General features: G+C 44.1%; 1 protein-coding gene across 5 annotated transcripts in view; it reads right to left on the bottom strand.

Moving 5' to 3' along the window:
- Window positions 1-19872, bottom strand: part of PLEKHA2 (pleckstrin homology domain containing A2) — a 106038-nt gene that overhangs the window by 24202 nt on the left and 61964 nt on the right. For 3 of the 5 annotated variants that reach the window (XM_028708044.2, XM_028708043.2, XM_077919854.1), the window contains 3 exons: window positions 15092-15232; window positions 13760-13828; window positions 11582-11652 (listed from right to left, as the gene is read on the bottom strand). In XM_028708044.2, coding sequence (XP_028563877.1) covers window positions 11582-11652; window positions 13760-13828; window positions 15092-15232 — 281 coding nt within the window. Of the gene's footprint in view, window positions 1-6112; window positions 6150-11581; window positions 11653-13759; window positions 13829-15091; window positions 15233-19872 lie in introns of all 5 variants that reach the window. The other 2 variants (XM_077919853.1, XM_077919855.1) reach the window with 2 other exon arrangements.

Genomic DNA, 19872 nt, shown 5'->3' on the forward strand with positions numbered 1-19872 from the left:
TTTCCCTAGGAACGCATTAATTGATTTTCAATGCATTCCTATGGGAAACCGTGCTTCGCAAAACGAAAAACTCGCAAGAAGAAAAAACTTGCGGAACAAATTAATTTCGTCTTGCGAGGCACCACTGTATTTTACAAAAAGTGTTGCAGTATTCCTTTGGCAAGACATTAAATGGCTAAGAGCAGGAGCAGTAAGGAAAGGCCTACAAGGCCTACACAATCATTCATTAACTGCTAACTGTTAACAGCAAACTGCTGAATCATTATGACTCATCTACAGGATGACTCATTCTCTCTATAGATTTGCATCCTGTTTGCAGGCAGGCCAGTGTAGTGCCTGTGCCTGTGTGTCTTGTTGCAGGCAGAGTGGCTCCAGGGTTAATCAGTGACTATGACTGTGGCTCTGTGAAGAGTCAGGTAGCTGCTATGAGCACTCTGTGTATGCTCTTTATCTATGCTGTTTCTGAACAAGTTTATTTTCTTAAGTAAAAGTTTTATTCAGTTTATGAAGAAGATTCTGTGTTGATTAATTTGCCGCTGTGCAACACACCATGTAATACACACATGCACACACATGCCAGCAAAAAACAACAGTTCTCCCACACTATTAAGTTGTCGTCTGGAACACAAAATAAACCTGCAACCACCAGTGAGAGAACAGCTGCTTTGCCTGCAGAAATTCCAAGTTTCCCTTCCCAGTATCTCCAGGCAGGGCTGGGAGAGGCCCCAGTCGCTTTCCAACAGTGGAAACGTCCACCTCTTGAAAACAGGCATTCTTGCCTTTTGTAACTTCCTTGACTCTGACTCCACTCACGTTGGAGAAGTGAATACCATGGGTATGCATAGCCTGTGTGTGTACCCCAAATTAGAAGGTGAATCAGGATAATTTGGCAAAGGTTCTAGCTCATGTTTCCAGGACAGATTGCATCTGTAACAGTCTTGCCTTGAGGAAGATCAGGGACTCCCTAAGATTCTGAGTAGCTCAAAGGTCTTGGCTGTCCAAAATATGCAAAGCAGAACGCGCACCCCCCCCCCAGCCAAAAACCCAGTGTGTTAGAAGGGGGCATGCATTGTGGGTATGGGGGGCAGGGCGGGAATCAAACCACTGTTCCTTTTGACAGACAGGTCAAGTTTAAAGTTATAATAAATTATTTCCCAAGGTGCTCCAATCACATTGATTTGGGGGAGGGATTAAAAGCTATGGCTGTTTCTCATGTGGATCAATGCCTAACTCTAGGCAAGTTAATGGAGAAAAACCCCCAAACACCCCCTTCTGTTACAAAGGCTTTGCCCCACCCTAGTCTTTCCTGAGGATTTACCATACTTCCCCACCCACATAAAGTCAATTGAGAGATCTATTTTTCCTTCCCCTGTTCCCCAACCCTCCTCCCAATGACAACCCTTGGTCATTGCTGGGGGACTACATTTTCCCCAACTCACTCTTTTCCAGGGATCCAGCTATTCTGAAATTTGTCAGGCTTCATCCCCTCAGAAGGGGTGAGAATGCCCACAAATTGCATCTGATTCTGGCAGAAAGTGAAAAACGTGGAGAGTTTTCCCTTGTTTAAAAAGTCTAACTTTAAAAATGCCCTTCATGAAAATTCCTGGCTTTATCTGCCTACAATTTGGTAGGGGCTGCTACACCTGCAAATTTCATTCACTTCTGTTAACCCTTTCCTCACTCTCTCATAATTTAAATAGAATATCTCTTCCTTGATATGCTGTGTATTTTTAAATTTAATCCTTAAGATATCCCTTTGTCATCTGCTTTTTTCTTTGAGTGGGTCTTATTATTTTGAGTTCCCAGTTGCCTACCTTATCACTCTCTTAATTTTTTTATTATTTATGGTATTATTTTACTCCCTTGTCTCCACTTGATGTGAAGGAATGGGTTTCCAAAACCCAAAAACTGACTGTGCAGGCAGTTTTAAACTGCACCAAAATTCCTATTTTTCCTTAGCTAAAATGCATAAACTCAAGCCGTTGAGTAAATCCATAACAAGAACAAAGCTCTCTCCCTTATCATTCCGTGGCGGCAATGAGTGACCTTGCCAAGTTCCAGTACAGCAGGGATGATGCATGTGTGCTGACCACAAAGGCGCGCAGACCCACGTCTGGGAATAACACCAGAGTGTGTTCTCGGAAATGGTGACCTCTGCGTCCCAGATAAGAGTAGGAAGAGGAAGATCCTTTTATGGTCAGAAGTACAGGAAGGAAGATCCTTTTATGGTTGAGAGTACCAGAGCAGGAACATATGTGATGTCAACCTGTGTACATAGGCCGACGTGGTTGGGCTCCTAGGGAAGGAGTGAGAGGGTGCCTGGAGGATATATAAACTGCATGAAACCTGTCATTTCTTTGTACTTGCTGTGGACTCACCATGCAGGTGCCTTCTGCTATCCGGAGAGCAGAATAAACTCTTTCTTTGAACCAACCTCGGTGTCATTTTGACTTCCTTCCTCCTGTCCCGGAGCAACGCAGACCCAATTGGTGAACTCCAATAAGGCTACAGATGGATTATAATTGTACTGGTTGGATTAGCCAAACAAGTGGCAAGAAAAATTAACCCTTCATTTTTTTGGATGTTATAAATTTTGATTGCCAAGCAAGTGGCAAGAAAATTATTATTTTTTAAATATTGGATGCTATAACTGAGATTGAGAATTATTAAGAAAATGTCCCATTCACAGAAAAAGGGAGGTGAAGAGGCAACACCTGGAGAAAGAAGAGGATCAAAACAGGAGACGGAATCGAAAGGATATATAGTAAAGATGTTTGCAGAGATAAAGAGAGATATTAAGCAAAGTGAGAAAAACTTTGCAGAGATAAAGAGAGATATTAAGCAAAGTGAGAAAAACTTAGAGACAAGGTTGGAGCAGATGGACAAAAAAAATGATATGACAGTTAATGAATTGAAAGGACAAATGAAGGAGATGACAAAGAGAACACCGAGTCTAGAAGAGGGAAAGAAAAGAACAAAATTAGAGATGAGGGAGGTTAAGATGGAGGAGGAGGAGATGAGAGCTGAAGTTTCAGAAATTAATAAGACGCAAGAAGGTATATGGGATGCTGTCAGAGCTGCCCTAGGTCCCAGCTCACAAAGGACCAACGCCAGTTCGTTGTTATATAAAACAGTCTTTATTGAAGCTCAGTTTCGCTTTCACAGCCGCGGCACGCAGCTCTACGTCTCAAACTCTAGACCGCCGAAGCTCCGTCTGAGTCTCCTCCCCCCAGACACCAGTTTAAGACTCTAGCCTTGCTCCACCTCTTCCTTTGCTCTTTCCTCCTCTGGGTCCGCCTGTCCGCTGAGGTCTTCCCCTTCCTAGACTCTTCTGACGCTGAGTCCCCTGAGTCTTCCCCCTGCCTCCGGCGGGCTTTAGGACCTGGTTCCCAATCCGGGTTTTCTGCTGTCCCGCGCGCCTGTACATTTGAACTTGGCGCGCGCGCCCAGCCGGTTACCTTCCTCCTGACCGTTACACTGCTCCTGTCACTGCTTCCCCCTTCGGGGAGGCTAGCTGGATCTGACCTCCCCTCCATTCCCCCACTCTCCGATGGAGGCGTGGTCAGCCCTGACTCATCTTCTCTCCCCGCTGGAGGTGACACTGGCCCTGACACATGGGACTCTTCCCCCCCACTATGCTCTGGTGGGGAAGCTGGTCCTGATCTCCCGCTGCTGCTTTGGGAGTCCCCGCTGGCCCCTTGCTTCTGGTGCGTCCCCCCTGGGACCCCCCTTGCCCTGACCATCGGCGCCCCCTTCTGGGAATCTTCTGATTCGCTGGAGAGGCTCATGGAATCTCTCGGGTCACTGTCATTCTCCCCTCCGCTGCCCTCAGATTCTTCCCCTTCGCTCTCCATTTCCTCTCTCCCCTGTGCCTCTGCTCCTGAGCCCCTGACAGATGCGATTGCTATGAATGATTTGAGGCAAAGAGAGGGGAATCTAAGGTTGAGATCGGTACCTGAGGTACAAGGGGAGAACATAAGGGAGAAATTGACATTAGAAATTGCACAATGGTTAGGTATGGAAGTGGAAGAGGTGATGAAAACAATTCAAAGTGTATTTCGGATTAAGACAAGATCGGTTAAAGCAAAGAAATTTCCAGGCGATTGTCTAATCATTTTCAAAGATAGAGAAATGAAAAATTTGATATTACATAAAAATAGAGAAGCAAGATTGATAATCGATGGAAATTTCATAATCATCTTTAGAGACATTCCACTTTGCTTGTTGAAAAAGCGAGATCCTTACAAGCCATTGACACAATCTTTGAGGAAAAATCAAATTGAATTTAAATGGGAATTACCAGAAAGGAATTTCCTTTTTTCATAAAGGGAAAAAGTTTAAACTTACAAACCCAGATGAAACGCAGAAGTTTATGAGAAGATGCAAGGAACTGAGAAGAGAAGAAGAAGAAGAAGCAGGAGCTGGAGCAGGAGCAGGATTTGGGGGCCCAGTGGGAGGGGAGGAAGGGGAGAGGGATCAGAAGGAGGAATTGGGAGACAGATAAGAAGAAGAACAGGAAGAGGAAGAAGAAGAGGAACAGGAAAAAGAAGAAGAAGAAAGAAGAAGAAGAAGAAGAGGAGGAGGAGGTTTAAGACTTTAATTTATTTGACTTACAAAGAAAGAACACAAGATGGTGCTGAAACTATGGACTTGGAATATTAATGGGATTAACGATAAAAAAACCCGCAATAAAATTCAATATTATCTGAAGAGGAAGAATTTGGACATTATTTGTTTACAAGAGACTCATGTGGCAAGAAGACATAGAAAGGAATTAATAAGAAATTAGGAAACAAATTTATTTCATCAGACAGAAGCAAGAAGAGAGGGGTGGTGTTGTATATAAAAAATAAATTGGAAGCTCAGCAGATTTTCAAAGATGAAGAAGGTAGGTGTCAGAGCTGGCTCCAGGTCCCAGCTCACAGAGGACCAACGCTAGCCGGTAGTAATGTACAAAAGTCTTTATTGAAGTACAGTTTCCATTTTCAAGCCGCAGCGCCCAGCTCTAAGTCTTAGAGGCTAGACCGGCGAAGCTCCGTCTGAGTCTCCACCCCCTGTACACCAGTTTAAGACTCTAACCTTACTCCACCTCTTCCGTCTCTCCTTTCTCCTCTGGGTCCTTCTGCCCCCCAGGGTCTCCTCCTTCCTGGACTCTTCTGACGCTGACCCCCCTGACTCCTGTCCCTCCTTTCTGCGGGCTTTAGGACCTGGCTCCCTATCTGGGCTACCAACTGTGCCGCCCTCCTGTACATTTGAACTTGGCGCGCGCGCCCAGCCTCCAACCTTCCTCTTGACCGTTTCCTCGCTCTCCGATGGAGGCGTGGCCAATCCTGACTCATGTCCTCCCGCTGGCGGTGAGCCGCCTGATCCCGATACCTGGGACTCCTCCCCCCTACTGCGCTCTGGTGGGGAAGCTGGTCCTGATTTCCAACTGCTGCTCTCTGAGTCCCCTCTGGCCCCTTCTTCCTGGGGTGTCCCCCTAGGCACCCCCCTTGCTCTGACCATGGGAGCCCCTTTCTGTGAATCTTCCGATTCGCTGGAAAGACTCAAGAGACCTCGGGCCGCTGTCATCGCTAACATTTCCTTCGGATTCCTCCCCCTCGCTCTCTATTTCCTCCCTTTCCTGTGCCTCTGCTCCTGAGCCCCTGACAGTAGGGTTATGGCAGTTCAAGTCAAATGGCAAGGCGAAAAACTGATAATAGTCGGGATTTATGCACCTAATGGAAATAAAACTGATTTCTACAAAGAACTGGAAGAAAAGTTACTTGAATTTATGGATCAGAAAATCATAATAATGGGGGATATGAATGGAGTGGTGTCAATGGAAATGGATAGATTAAGAGCAAGTGGGAAAGTTAAAGAAGGGAAACTACCTAAGACTTTTTTTTCGATGATTGAGAATTGTAATTTGATAGATATTTGGAGATTAAGACACCCATTAGAAAAACAATTCACTTACCACTCACAAGCAAATCAGTCAATGTCAAGAATCGATCAGGTTTGGATTTCTAGTGAATTAACACCAAGAATTTCTAAAATTGAAATACAGCCAAAGGTAATGTCGGATCATAATGCAATAAAGTGTGTTATAAAAGGAATAGAAGAAAAAAACCTTTTGATGGAGAATGAATGAGAGTCTTTTGGATGATCTGAAAATAATAGAAAAGGCACGTAAGAACTTAACGGACTATTTTGTGAACAACTGTAATAAGGGTACGAAAATTAATACGGTATGGGATGCCAGCAAAGCGGTGATGTGGGGAGTTTTTATTCAGCAAAATACGATTAAAAACAAATTTAGAGAAAAAGGGAGGAAAGAAATTTTAAAACAAATAATGGAAAATGAGAAGAAATTAATCGAAAAACTAAACAATTCGAAAATAAAGCAAAATATTAAAATATTACAAACTCAATTTGCAATGATAATAAATAAAGAAGTAGAATGGAATATTAAAAGAATGAGACAGAAAAATTTTGAGTTTGCAAGCAAGTCTGGAAGATGGCTGGCATGGCAAATTAAGAACGGAAAGGAACAGAATACAATTAACAAAATTATAGTGGATGGGAAAGAAACAGATAATCCGAAAGAAATTAGAAAAGGGTTTGTAGATTTCTATAGACACCTATATAAAAGAACTGAGAAAAGTGATATTAGAAAAATAGAAGAATTCCTGAGGAAAAAGGAGGTGCAAAAAATTCTGACTGATAAAAAAGACTGAACGACCCAATTGAAATAGAAGAGATTAAAGAAGCTATAAAAGAATTGAAAAGTGGGAAGACACCGGGACCGGATGAATTCACTGCAAAATACTATAAAGAAATGAAGCACATCCTTTCTGTGCCAATGAAAGAAGTTATGAATAATATATTAAAGAATGGAGAATTACCTCAAACATGGAAGGAAGCATATATTACATTTATTCCGAAGCAAGATTCTGATTTAATGCAAGTAAAGAATTATCAGCAAATTTTGTTGTTGAATAATGATTATAAATTGTTTGCAAGCATATTAGCGAGCAGGATGAAAAAAATACTGAAAGAAATTATACATAAAGATCAGGCAGGTTTTCTTCCTGGCAGACAGATGAAAGATAACATAAGGAACATAGTTAATATTATTGAATATCTGACAGCCAGGAATGAAAAACAAGCAATGTTAATTTTTGTGGTTGCGGAAAAGGCCTTTGATAATATATCTTGGGAATTTATGCTTAAAAATTTGGAACTGACGGATATGGATCAATCCTTCCTTAATGGTTTAAGAGCTATATATACTGAGCAGAAAGCAAAACTGATTGTAAATAATACAACAACAGACAATATTGTAATTACTAAAGGCACAAAACAAGGATGCCCCCTTTCTCCACTATTATTCATGTCGGTACTGGAAATACTTCTAAGGTAGATAAGGAAGAATGATTTGATAAAGAGGGTTACAGTCAGTCGGAATGAATATAAGGTAAAAGCCTTTGCTGATGACTTGGTATCAACAATTGAGGAACCATCAATAAGTATTAAGGAAGTAATAGAGGAGATAGAACAGTTCAAGTGGCAGGTTTTAAATTTAACAAAAGGAAGACTAAGATATTGGTTAAAAATATGGAACAGGAACTGGTTAAAACATTGCAACCACAGATAGGTATAAAAGGTAAAGGTAAAGGTACCCCTGCCCGTACGGGCCAGTCTTGACAGACTCTAGGGTTGTGCGCCCATCTCACTCAAGAGGCCGGGGGCCAGCGCTGTCCGGAGACACTTCCGGGTCACGTGGCCAGCGTGACATCGCTGCTCTGGCGAGCCAGAGCTGCACACGGAAACACCATTTACCTTCCTGCTAGTAAGCGGTCCCTATTTATCTACTTGCACCCGGAGGTGCTTTCGAACTGCTAGGTTGGCAGGCGCTGGGACCGAGCAACGGGAGCGCACCCCGCCGCGGGGATTCGAACCGCCGACCTTTCGATCGGCAAGCCCTAGGCACTGAGGCTTTTACCCACAGTGCCACCCATGTCCCTTACAGATAGGTATAGAAGTGGTTAAAAAAATTAAATATTTAGGAATTTGGTTAACTTCCAAAAATATTGATCTGTTTCAAAACAATTATACACCAATGTGGAATAGTGTGAAAAGAGACTTAGAAGTATGGGGAAAGTTGAAATTGTCATTTTGGGGAAGGATATCAGCAATAAAGATGAACGTGCTACCAAAGATGTTATTTCTGTTTCAGACAATTCCAATAATCAAAGGGGCAGCAATATTTAAAGAGTGGCAGAAGATAATTTCAAGATATATCTGGCAGGGTAAGAAGCCGAGAATACAATATAAGCTATTAACAGACGCTAAAGAAAGAGGAGGCTTCGCCCTGCCGGACTTGAAATTATATTATGAAGCATCATGCCTCTATTGGTTGAAGGAGTGGATGAAATTGGAAAATACAGAACTGTTGGATTTAGAAGGTCATGATAATAGATTTGGTTGGCACACATATTTATGGTATGACAAGAAAAAGGTCCATAAAGGATTTGGAAACCACATATTTTGAAGATCTCTTATTGAAATCTGGGATAGGTATAGAAGCCTGTTGGAACCAAAAACACCGCATTGGTTGTCTCCATTAGAAATGATGTGTGTAAAAAAGGTCAATATGAGTGGGAAGTGGATAACGTATGGGGAATTAGCAATTAAAGAAGGAGGAAAATGGAAATTGAAACCATACGAAGAAGTGCAAGAGTATGTTAATGATTGGTTACATTATTATCAGGTGAATGAAGTGTTTAAACAAGATATCAAAGAAAATGGTTTCTGTGAAAAAGAATCGAGGTTTCAACAAGAAATATTGAATAATGATTTTAAAATTCTGTCAAAAATGTATAAATTACTGCTTGAATGGCACTTGAAAGATGAGGAGGTAAAATCAGTTATGATTCATTGGGCAAAAGACTTAGGATATAATATTCAGTTAAGCGATTGGGTCAAACTATGGAAAGAAGGTTTGAGATTTACTGCATGTAATGCATTAAAAGAAAACGTGATGAAGATGATGTATAGATGGTACATCACACCAGTTAAGTTAGCAAAAATGTATAAAGTCAGTAATAAATGTTGGAAATGTAAAGAAAAAGAAGGATTATTTTATCATATGTGGTGGGAATGTAAAAAGGTGAAATGCTTCTGGGAGATGATATATAATGAGTTGAAAAAAATGTTGAAATACACTTTTATTAAATAACCGGAAGCATTTCTTTTAGGTATTGTTGGAAATGTTATAAACAGGAAAGATTGTAAGTTGTTTTTATATGCAGTAACAGCAGCAAGAATATTATTGGCCCAAAAATGGAAGCAAAAAGAACTACCGACATTAGAAGAATGGAGGATGAAATTGATGGGCTACACAGAATTAGACAAGCTAACAGGAAGGATCCGAGACCGGCGGGACCAGAGGTTTACCAAAGACTGGACTAAATTTACTGAGTATTTGAAAAGTATTTGTGATGATCGGATTACGTTTGTAGGACTACAAGAAGTTCTGTGAGGAGTAATTTAAGAAATATTGTAAAAATGGAAAGGGAGAAATGATTTGTTAGAAAAGGTAAAGGCAATATTAAGTTAAGAATTGCAGGAGAAATAATCAAGACGGAAGGCTATCAGAGATGCTGGAGGAAGTCCAAACAAGGACATATGTATGTATGTATTTGTGTGGTATGTCTTAAAATTTTTTGCATGCTAAAAATTAATAAAAATATTATAAAAAAAGAAAAGAAAAAAAGAGAAATAGGTACCACTCCGGTGGGAAGGTAAATGTCATTTCCATGCGCTGCTCTGGTTCACCAGAAGTGGCTTAGTCATGCTGGCCACATGACCCGGAAACTGTCTGTGGACAAACGCCAGCTCCCTCGGCCAGTAAAGCAAGATTAGCGCCGCAACCCCAGAGTTGTCCATGACCGGACCTAATGGTCAGGGGTCCCTTTACCTAAGTTTCCTGGTATGCTCTTGAATCCCTCTTACAAAATACCAGCAGTCTGAAGGTGCCCTGAGCTGCTTCCCAAAGTTACAGATACAAGTCAAATCTTGTGGCTGATGGAAGAGGGTGAAGGTACAGGAGAAAGAACCCGTTCCCAGTGCAAACCTCTCTCCCACACACACCCAGCTGCTGGTATTAGCTGCACAAAGGGAACGTAAAGGAACGCAAATTGTGCTGGTGCTTCTTTTCACAGCTAATAGATGCATGGGGGGTGGGGTGGGGGGGAGAGATAGAATGCCCTACTTTGCATGTCATGGAAAGATTCATGAGTTACTATGAGCAACCATATAGCACTACTGGGAACACAAACTAATATTCCAGGCTTAGAATTTATGTCTGAACAAGGTAGTTTGTTTCTCTTCAAATAAACCATAACCCCATTTGGACAAAACACTAAGCCAAAGACTACAGTTTCTGCTCCTATTTGCACTAGGGAATAATTATCTTGATTTGCATTGCTAGTGGGTGGTTCTTAAGACCAGAGGGCTAGGAGGTTGCCTGCTCTTGATGGGGTTACACTCCCTCTCATGGAGTGGGTATGTAGCTTGGGGGTACTCCTGGATCCTTTGCTGTTGCTCGAGGCTCAGGTGGCCCAGCTGCACCCCTATCTGGACAGGGACAGCCTAACTATTGCCGTCAATGCTCTGGTAACCTCTAGGTAAGATTACTGCAATGTGTTACACATAGGGCTGCCTCTGAAGACAGTTCGGAAACTTCAGCTAGTGCAGAATTTGGTGGCCAGGCTGCTCACCAGAACAAAATGGTTTGAGCATATCACACTGATCCTGGCCCAACTGCACCAGCTGCCAATTAGTTTCTGGGTCCAATGCAAAGTGCTGCTTTTGACCTATAAATCTGTAAATTACCCCTATGACCTACCCGGACCCTGAGATCATCTTCTGAGCCTCTTCATCATGTGCCTCCTCCAGAAGAGGTCTGGAAGGCGGCAACACAAGAACAGGCCTTTTCTGCAGTGGCTCCCATTTGTGGAATGCTCTTATACATCTTTAGGCACCAGTCAAAAACAACTTTTAAATGTATTGGGGGGTTATTGGTTTGTTTTTTGTTCTTATTTTTATTATGTATCTTATGTTTTTATATTGTAATTTTATTTTGTGAACTGTATACAAATTTGAAGAAGAAGAAGACGGAATGAGAGAGAGGGTTTGTGAGAGAGGGTTTAAACTTCTATTCCCCTCTGAATCAAATCACTCCCCCCACTTTAAGCCTTTTCCTTAACTATTCCATGATGAGGCACCTGACTAGACAAGCTGAAGTTCCATTTGTGTCGGGCAAGAGAGGAACTGCAAAGGGATGACAGAGCTCTTCCTACCAATCTTAGCAGCGATCTTTTCTTTTTAAAGTCCCATATTTACAGGGTATATACCGCTTTTCATCCCTGTGCAATTGCCAAGTAATTGGGGCTGCCGCTATCTCTATCTCTCCAGTAAGGTGCTGGGGCCCCCAAAACCTTGGGTCTCACTGGTCCTCACAGACAGAACCTGCAGAAGTTGGCTCCAAGTGCCAATGCCAAATATAAAACCCAGCTGGAAACAAAAGCCATACCCGGATTTCACTAGACATTCATGAGTCTTCAGCACGTCCTTCAGGAGGATTGATCGCAATGGCTCTTTGTCCTGAGGAGACAAGCAAAACAGACGCCAGGTAGTTGAACTGTCAGCAATGAGAGCAGAAAATCTAGGCGAGAGCAGTTAATGGAGCCATTGAGTTGGCAGATGAGCTTCTGAGGAGCTGGTGGCAAGAGTAACATCCTTGGGAGGAAAGGTTACAACTTTTGAGCATTTTAGTAGGGAAAAAGTTAAGTTATGGGGCTTGTGTATACATGATAGAACTGTACAAAGCTGTACAAAGAGGCAACAGAAGCTTTTCTAGACCTTGGGCTCATCCCACAAAGCCAAGTATTGGAAGATTCAGGATAGACAAAAGGAAAAACTACTTTGCACAGCGCTGAGTTGAACAAAGGAATTCACTACCACAAGATGTAGTGATAGTTGCCCAACTGGATGTCTTGAAAAGGAGGTTAGAAACATTTACTGAGTGTAAGGCTTCTCCATGGTTGCTAGTCATGACATGGAATAGTTACTGGGAGCACAGTTTGTAAAGCATGGCTGTGCTTATGTCCTGCCTGCTTGCATCTGGCTGCCCATAGTGAGAAAAGGATCTTAACTGGATGTACCGTTAGCCTGAAATAGCAGCATTACTCTTTGGTGCTTATGACCATAAAGCAACTTCCCATTTAGTCACCTTAATCTTCAATTGTCCAAACCTGACTCCCTCACAGCAGTCAGACAGCATGGGGCGGAGAATGAGATCCAGCTGGCCGACCAGACCCTTCTCTCTCCCACCCACCCACCCTCCATGGGCTCTTTGGCAGGTGGATGGGGGGGGCCCAGTGGCTGAGGTCACTGTCATCAGGGGAACTGCTCTGGCCATTTCTAAACAAACTGCGTGCAGAGCTTTGCAGGCACCTCTGGTCAGATGATGGGCAGCACAAACCCACTTTCAGCCCAGTTGCAGCTTTACTACACCTGCACCTGATGCCACCATGCACAGGAGTTGTGGCCAGCAGTTTTCCACCACAGACATAGCAGATTCACATCAACCTCCCTTTTTTGCTTAATGGAAAACAGGCATTTGTCCTGAAGGAACTGGGCTCCTTGCACCAGTCACGAGAGCAGCCAAGAGCAAAAGGCAATTCTCAAAAGGCACAGCAGCCTGGCTTCCCTCAGGGGCCACCACTCTGGCTCCTGCAGCAGCCGGAACACAATGCCTGCAAAGCTTTTCAATGATGCACTCTGACTCTAAGCTTTTTTAAAAAATTAAACTTAAAAATCAAGTCTCTAGCCCAGGGGTTGTCAACCTAGTCCCTACTGCTCACTAGTGGGCATTTCAGGATTCTAGGTGGGTGGTAGGGGGTTCTATGGCACAAGCTGAATCCTCCTTCCATTGAGCACTGGTGGGCAGTAAGGAAATGTTACCATCAAGAAAGATGCATTAGTGGGTGGTAGGTATAAAAAGGTTGACTACTCCTGCTCTAGCCCTTCTAGAAAGAAAGTTACAGAGCAAAATGTGCAGTTACGTTTTAAGCAATTTCTGAAAAATGAAGGCGAATGTGGAGTAGCCAACCAGTACATTAGTACACGGGTGGCGCTGTGGGTAAAACCTCAGCGCCTAGGACTTGCCGATCGCATGGTCGGCGGTTCGAATCCCCGTGGTGGGGTGAGCTCCCGTCGTTCTGTCCCAGCTCCTGCCCATCTAGCAGTTCAAAAGCACCCTTAAGTGGAAGTAGATAAATAGGTGCCGCTTTATAGCGGGAAGGTAAACGGCGTTTCCGTGTGCTGCTCTGGTTCGCCAGAGCAGCTTCGTCACGCTGGCCACGTGACCCGGAAGTGTCTGCGGACAGCGCTGGCTCCCGGCCTCTAGAGTGAGATGAGCGCACAACCCTAGAGTCTGTCAAGACTGGCCCGTACAGGCAGGGCTACCTTTACCTTTACCTTTACATTCTTCTTAGTAGGAACGTTCCCTGTTGCTGTCTTTAGGAGGAAGGGCAGGATGCCAAGGGTGGCTGTTTCTGTAGTTTTGTGCTGTGCCATGTTCCTTGTGGCAGCCCATTTGTGTAGTGCACCAGCCCCATCACAGCCATTTTGTGACTGGCCCCCAAAGCACTCTCTCAAAATGCAAAATGTGCCCACTGGTCCAAAAAGGTTGGTGCCCTCGGCTTACCTGCTCACACTTGAAGTAACTGATGGAAAAGTCATCCAGGGTGAAATACCGCCGTTTCCAGCTCTTCCTCTAAAAGACAGAAACAACCCCTTTTGGATGCTGATATATTCTATCAAAGTCTTCCACAGCTGTCCCAAACATCCACATTTCACAAGAGCCTGTGATCTTGCTCTCTGCACCATACAGACTTAACCTGTGTGATTTGCTGCCACCAGGTTAGATAGCTTTTCAAAACAACGTACAAGAATGGATAGTTTCGGGATGGGATTCCTCACCCACAGGCATAATAGTGAAGTAGAGCCCTTGTGTACAGAGGCTCTGAATAGTCAGTGTTGGGGACAAGCAGAGGACAGCATGGGAACCAGACCCTTGGCCTGACCCATATCGGGACTGGGGGAATCCCTGCAGATGTTGTTGGCCTACAACTCTGAGCATTCCTGATGGTTGGCTGTCCCGGCTGGGGCTGATGGGAATTGGAGGCCAGTGTATCCACTCAAAAGGCTCTCTCACAGGTCCGGCCCTACCATTAGGCAGGATGTGGCAGCTGTCCCAGGTGGAATGTTTTTGTCTTGAAATGACAGAAAACTGGTGGCTATTTTAAATTTACTATTGATGTATTTTTGCTGCCAGATGAGGAGGGGAGGTGCTTATGAGATGTGCTGTCTCAGGTGCCAATATAACTTAGGTACCATGACTATAACTTGAGGGGCTGGGGTGGGGGCTACAGATAGGTGAATTTCTCAGTTTCACTCTCTCTCAGTCTTCAGGTCAGTTCTCCACATTTCCTCATGAGTTTGTAAAATGCATTTTTAAAAGTCCTCATAAAGATTTATCAGCATTTTAGTGCAAATCTCTCCTAATATACACTGTTTTTATTTAACTTTGCCAAATATACACTTTCGCATTTCCCCCCACTAATGTATGTGCATTTTTCTGCACACTTTACCTGAGTACATGCATTTTTGTGCACATTGCCTGGCTAGAGAGCATCATTGCAAAACTCAGAGAATTTCAAAATTTCAAAAGAAACACTGTGTTTTGGTATGCAATATTTCAGATAGTGCAAATTAAGTGGGCTCAGCTTCAGATGTGAACCAAAACGGATTTCTTCCCCATCCCTAGATAGCTGACACTGTTTGGTACTCCATTTCAGGCAGCAAAATGCTGTGGGCCTACCTGGAATTCTCTCCAGGAGTCACCACAACCACCTTCATGTTCAGTCACCCCCCCCCCTCGAGCCTCACTGGACGATTTCATCACCCACAACGGAAGCACCAGGTTTTAAAACCCAGCACCACTTCATCACCAAGGCTGGCCAGGGCAGAGACCTACCACATTCCCCTGCTTGACACAGTAGCCGCTCTTGAGGACGGGTGGCCCAGGTGGCGTTTTGGTACTGGGGATGTAACTCTGGGACCGTTTCAGAAGAGGATGCACTGCTGGCTCGCCGCTTTCGGAGCCATCCCCTCCATTCTAGGAGAGAAGGGGGGCAGGGAGAAAACACACACACCAAGAATCAGGCTGCCACTGAGGCTGGACAGGAAAGGAACACTGGTCATCTGTTTTGCCAAAGTCCCATAACTGCCACACAAGACCCCAAGAGCCAAACTATATACAACACTTGTATGCAATTTGTCATTAAATGTAAACTGCAGGCATAGGGGCCTTGGTCAGGATTGGGACTGTGGTTTGTGGGGGCAGGAGGTTAATAGGTGCCTTACTCCTTACCTACTATAAATGAGAGCTCCCTCTTCCCCACAATTCAAACAGCAGCCGATTCCTACTTCAGCATAGGAACTTTGTACCCAGCCAGATGACTGGTCTATTTAATCCGGTACTGTCTACACTGATGGGCAGCAGCTCTCTGGGGTTGCAAACAGGGGTCTCTCCCAGTCCTACTTGGAGCAGAGCAGATGACCTAGCTGAGCTCTTTCCCAAAATGTGGGAAGCAGGAAGCAAAGGGATAAAGCCTGCTACTCCTAACTCCAGGGTCCCAGTTTGCATCAGTCTGCAAAATCCACTCATGTAATGGCACCACTGCTTCCAGAATAAATGGCATCTGGCCCAGTTTGCCCCTTCTTTATGGTCATTTATGTGGATAAAATTAATTGAGAGCCAAGCCAAGGCGGTGCAGAAGGGAGCGCTGGGAGCAGTTTGCAGTCCATCGGACAAGGGCTTCTGACTCCCAGATTATTAACAATACCAACAACTGAAAGATTTGCCTCTTCCAAATTAGGCTGCTGAACCAAACCAAGTTTAGGTGGAAACCAGGAGTTGATTTTTGTGCAGAAGGACTGATACTGAAAAACAAATTGCTGGGTGTGCATGTGCTCAGAGACTCCCTGCTGCTTTCAAGTGAGCACGCCCCACCTGCACCACTATTTTGAACATGGGTCTGGTGGGTGGACCTGTGGGGTATGTAGATGCTGCAAGCCTGATGTCTGCCACCACTACCCCAAGCGCAGTGGTGAGATTGCTGGCCTTGGGGACAAGGAAGTGCAGTCCCCAATCCATGCACAACCACAATGCTCCCTGGGTGATTCAGGGCCAGGCATTCTCGGTCAGCCTAACTCAGACATGAGAATGGCATGAGACCTTGGACTGAGTGACATCAGTTGGGATTATATCAAGGCCTGTAATTCTGTATCGAGGAGATTTCAAAACTAGCATCAGAGGCCGCTGAGCCAGTCAGATCCGTTCCTTTGCAAGATAGTGTCCTCAGCTGACCAGCTAATTTGCCACCATTTACAGGTCCAGAGAGGTTGCCCTGTTGCCTTAGAGACAAATGGGTGTAACCTTCCTCTCCCACCTCACCCAACTGGAAGCAACATCACCTTGTAAGGCAGAAGAGCAATAGCTTGTGCTTTGTGCGTGAGCTTTGGCCAGTGCTGGAAGCTGGCGGCACAGAGGCTCGTCTTGCTCCATGCTGGACCCAAAGCTCATGGTTCGGAGATCTCCCTGGGAACCTAAATGGGAGGCAAGCTCTTTGGCAGTGCTAATGCTGTGAGCCCTTCCATCTTATGGTCAGGTTGTAAACAAAACCATAAATCCTAAGGATACCACAGTCTCCGCTGATCTTCATTCCAAGGAAACCAAACCCTGCGAAAGCACTGGAACCCCTGAAGTCTTTCGCTGTTTGGAGACTGGGTGCATGCAACAATAGGATGGGATACAAAGTGATACCCAGCATTTCCCCAGCTTAATAATTTGCCTATGGCTGGGGCATGAAAGGGAATGCAAGTGTGTAACTCCAGCTCCCGGTGGTGGCAGAACAAAGCTCCTGGAATGACTGGGCCTTGTATGAATAATCCAGTCATTTGCCTTTTCCTGGAGACAGGAAAAGTTGTTAAAACAAAACTTTTAAAATTTATTTTTTAAAAACAACAACACAAAATTCAGATTAAATTTTTAAATGTAACTTAATAATTGCACAAAAAAATCATCTTTAAATGATGTATTCTCTCCCAAAAATCAATTTTAAAAAAAGATCTAATATAAATATTTTTTTAATTGTAACTTTATAACAAGAATTGCAGGAAGACTCAAATTATAATATGTATTCTCTCTCAAACATTTCTAAACATTACTTTTATCTTAAAATAAACATTTTTATAAGCAGTTTGGAGTTTTGTGTGTGAGGCTATAATTGCATTGCAAAATTTTGAGGAGCGTGAAATCCAGATATGCATTATTGTGTGCATATTAGTCTGGAATTACAGATCAGATTAGTTTGAGTGGAATTTGCAAACAAATAAATTCCTCTAGCATCCCAACCTGGTGAATAAAGCGGTCCTTTCCAAATAAAGCCACTGGTCCTGGAAACGATCAGGGCAAGGTCTGTTTGTAATTACCCAGAGCCCTGGCCCAATCTTGTTATTGTGTACTGGCTAAAATTGGGATTATGGGGTCCCTTTCAGGACAACACCACTTAAGGATGCCACAAAGCACAAAACCGACCTGAGAAAACAGCTTCCTTGCCACATGGAGTGGGAGGGAAAGGGAAATGAATTTTTTCACCCGCAATTAACAGAAATGCAGAAAAATAAGCCAGTGACAAAACACTAGGCTTTCACAAGCTCCCCTTGGCTAAAGAGAGAGTGAATAAAGCAAACTGTTCTTCTGATGCAGCATTGACTTCTACAGAATGGGAGCCAAAGGCTTTGCTCTTCAAAGAAGAAAGTGGGCTTTTGCTGGCTGCATAAATTTCATGGGTGAGTGCCTGCTTATTGCTTCTGAATAAATGCAGTCCCCAAAGGAAAAAGGGGGCAGACACTGGGCGCCATTGTGTGGTACATTTTAGGTAGCCAAAGTGCTCTACTGGGGCACCAGGCTCCCTTGGCCTGAAGGGCCCACAACAAAGCACACCTCCCCAGTGTCTGTGCCATGTTGGGGAAGAGCCAGGAGTGGGTTGGGGAGTGGGATTCTCCACAATCCCACTCAAGCTGGCCAGACCTTGACAGCAGCGCAGAGCATTGGACGTGGGGAGGAGGAAACATCAGTTTACAACAATACAAAGCAACAGCAGCAGTTAATAAAACAGTTTCCATCCTAAAACTAAAAGTCTGGGGAAATAAAAGGTCTCTGTCTGTCACCGGAAGGACAGCAAAGCAGGCAACAGGCATGCTTCTTTGAAGAGCATGTGGTCGGAATTATTTTTGAATGCTCCCTTGTGTAAAACATTCCCCACAAGTGGAAATCTAGCAGTGGGCTGGAAGCTCTCTCATTGATGTGGTGGTTTTATTGTTGTTATTATTTTCTTGCAAGGGATTACCTTAGGGTGACAGTGGCCATGCTGCATGGGCCTGTTTCCTTGCCTGTTTCCTACTTCTTCCCACAGCTCAGAGAGGGAAGCAGAATTGCACTATGTTTGAAAAGCTAGATGCTCAACTCCTTTGGCTCTGCTGAGAAGCCAGCTCCATCAGGCTTTTCCTCTGTCCTTCTCAGCTGCCGCCTTGCTGCAGCCATTCCACCAGGCTGCAGAAGAGGAAAAGCTTGAAAGCTGGGCTCCTGTCAGCTCAGCTAAGAAGCCCGTTCTATCGAGGCTTCTTCCATCAAAGGTCACCTGGCAGCACCTATTCCATCAGGCTTCAGCATGGGCATGAGAAGAAGCAACTCAGCTCAGCGACATTTGGCTCCTCCACTTCATTCCATCGGGACATGACAAAGAACTAGGGCCTGAGTTTGATTTCCACCTCCCAGTCTCACAGTTCCTCTTCCTTTTTGTGTCCTGTCTTTTAGATTGTGGGCCTGAGGGCAGGGACTGTCTTATATACTCATCTTTTAAAAGTGACCTGGGACTGAAGAGAGGGGTAAAAACACTTTCAATAAACTAAGAAATGCTTTAAAAATGGCATCTCCCTGCAGTCTAAAGTGGCACTGTCTTCTCTACCATCTCATTCTACTTTTGTGCAAAGCAGTCCCAGGTCAGCAATTAAACTGGGTCTGCTAATTGGACACAGAAACTATGGATACCTGCTGTTTGTTCTCAGCAGAATGAAGCAGAGCATCTAGAGTTCGAGTGAGTGTGTGATATGCACAGCCAAGCCATTTAATTAAACATGTGGGGCCAAGCCTTAATTAAGGGAGACATGCAACTGGCAACAGGTGTAATGAAAAGCTGGAAAGACTTCCTCTTGTAGTTCAAGTACTCTGTACCTATTGGGTTGGTTGGCACTGTTTCTTTCATGCCCTATCCTGCCCTGTCCTGAGGGCTCAGGGTGGATAGCAGCCTGAGAACCACAGGCCAGCAAAGCCAGTAATTAGGATACTGGGATATAGAACCAGAAGTCAATCTACATGTTCAGCAAAAGCACACAGGATAGTCCTTCCTGGCACTGAACCACTTGCTTGAATGCTAAGATGGCCAGGTAAAAGACAGACACAGAGAGAAAGGACACAGAATCTGCATCTTCAACAACTGCATAGATGATCCCTACAGTGTGTGTAATTTTGTATTGCGCTTTAATTGTACTATAATAATAATTTAATAATTTATTATTTATACCCCACCCATCTGGCTGGGTTACTGCATTTGCTATTGCAAGGGTCGGCAATCTTTTGGGACCTATGGGAACATTTGCAAACTGTTGTGTGCACCACAGGTGTGCTGCAAC

This window comes from Podarcis muralis, chromosome 15 (genome assembly GCF_964188315.1).
Source record: "Podarcis muralis chromosome 15, rPodMur119.hap1.1, whole genome shotgun sequence".
Lineage (NCBI taxonomy): Eukaryota > Metazoa > Chordata > Lepidosauria > Squamata > Lacertidae > Podarcis > Podarcis muralis.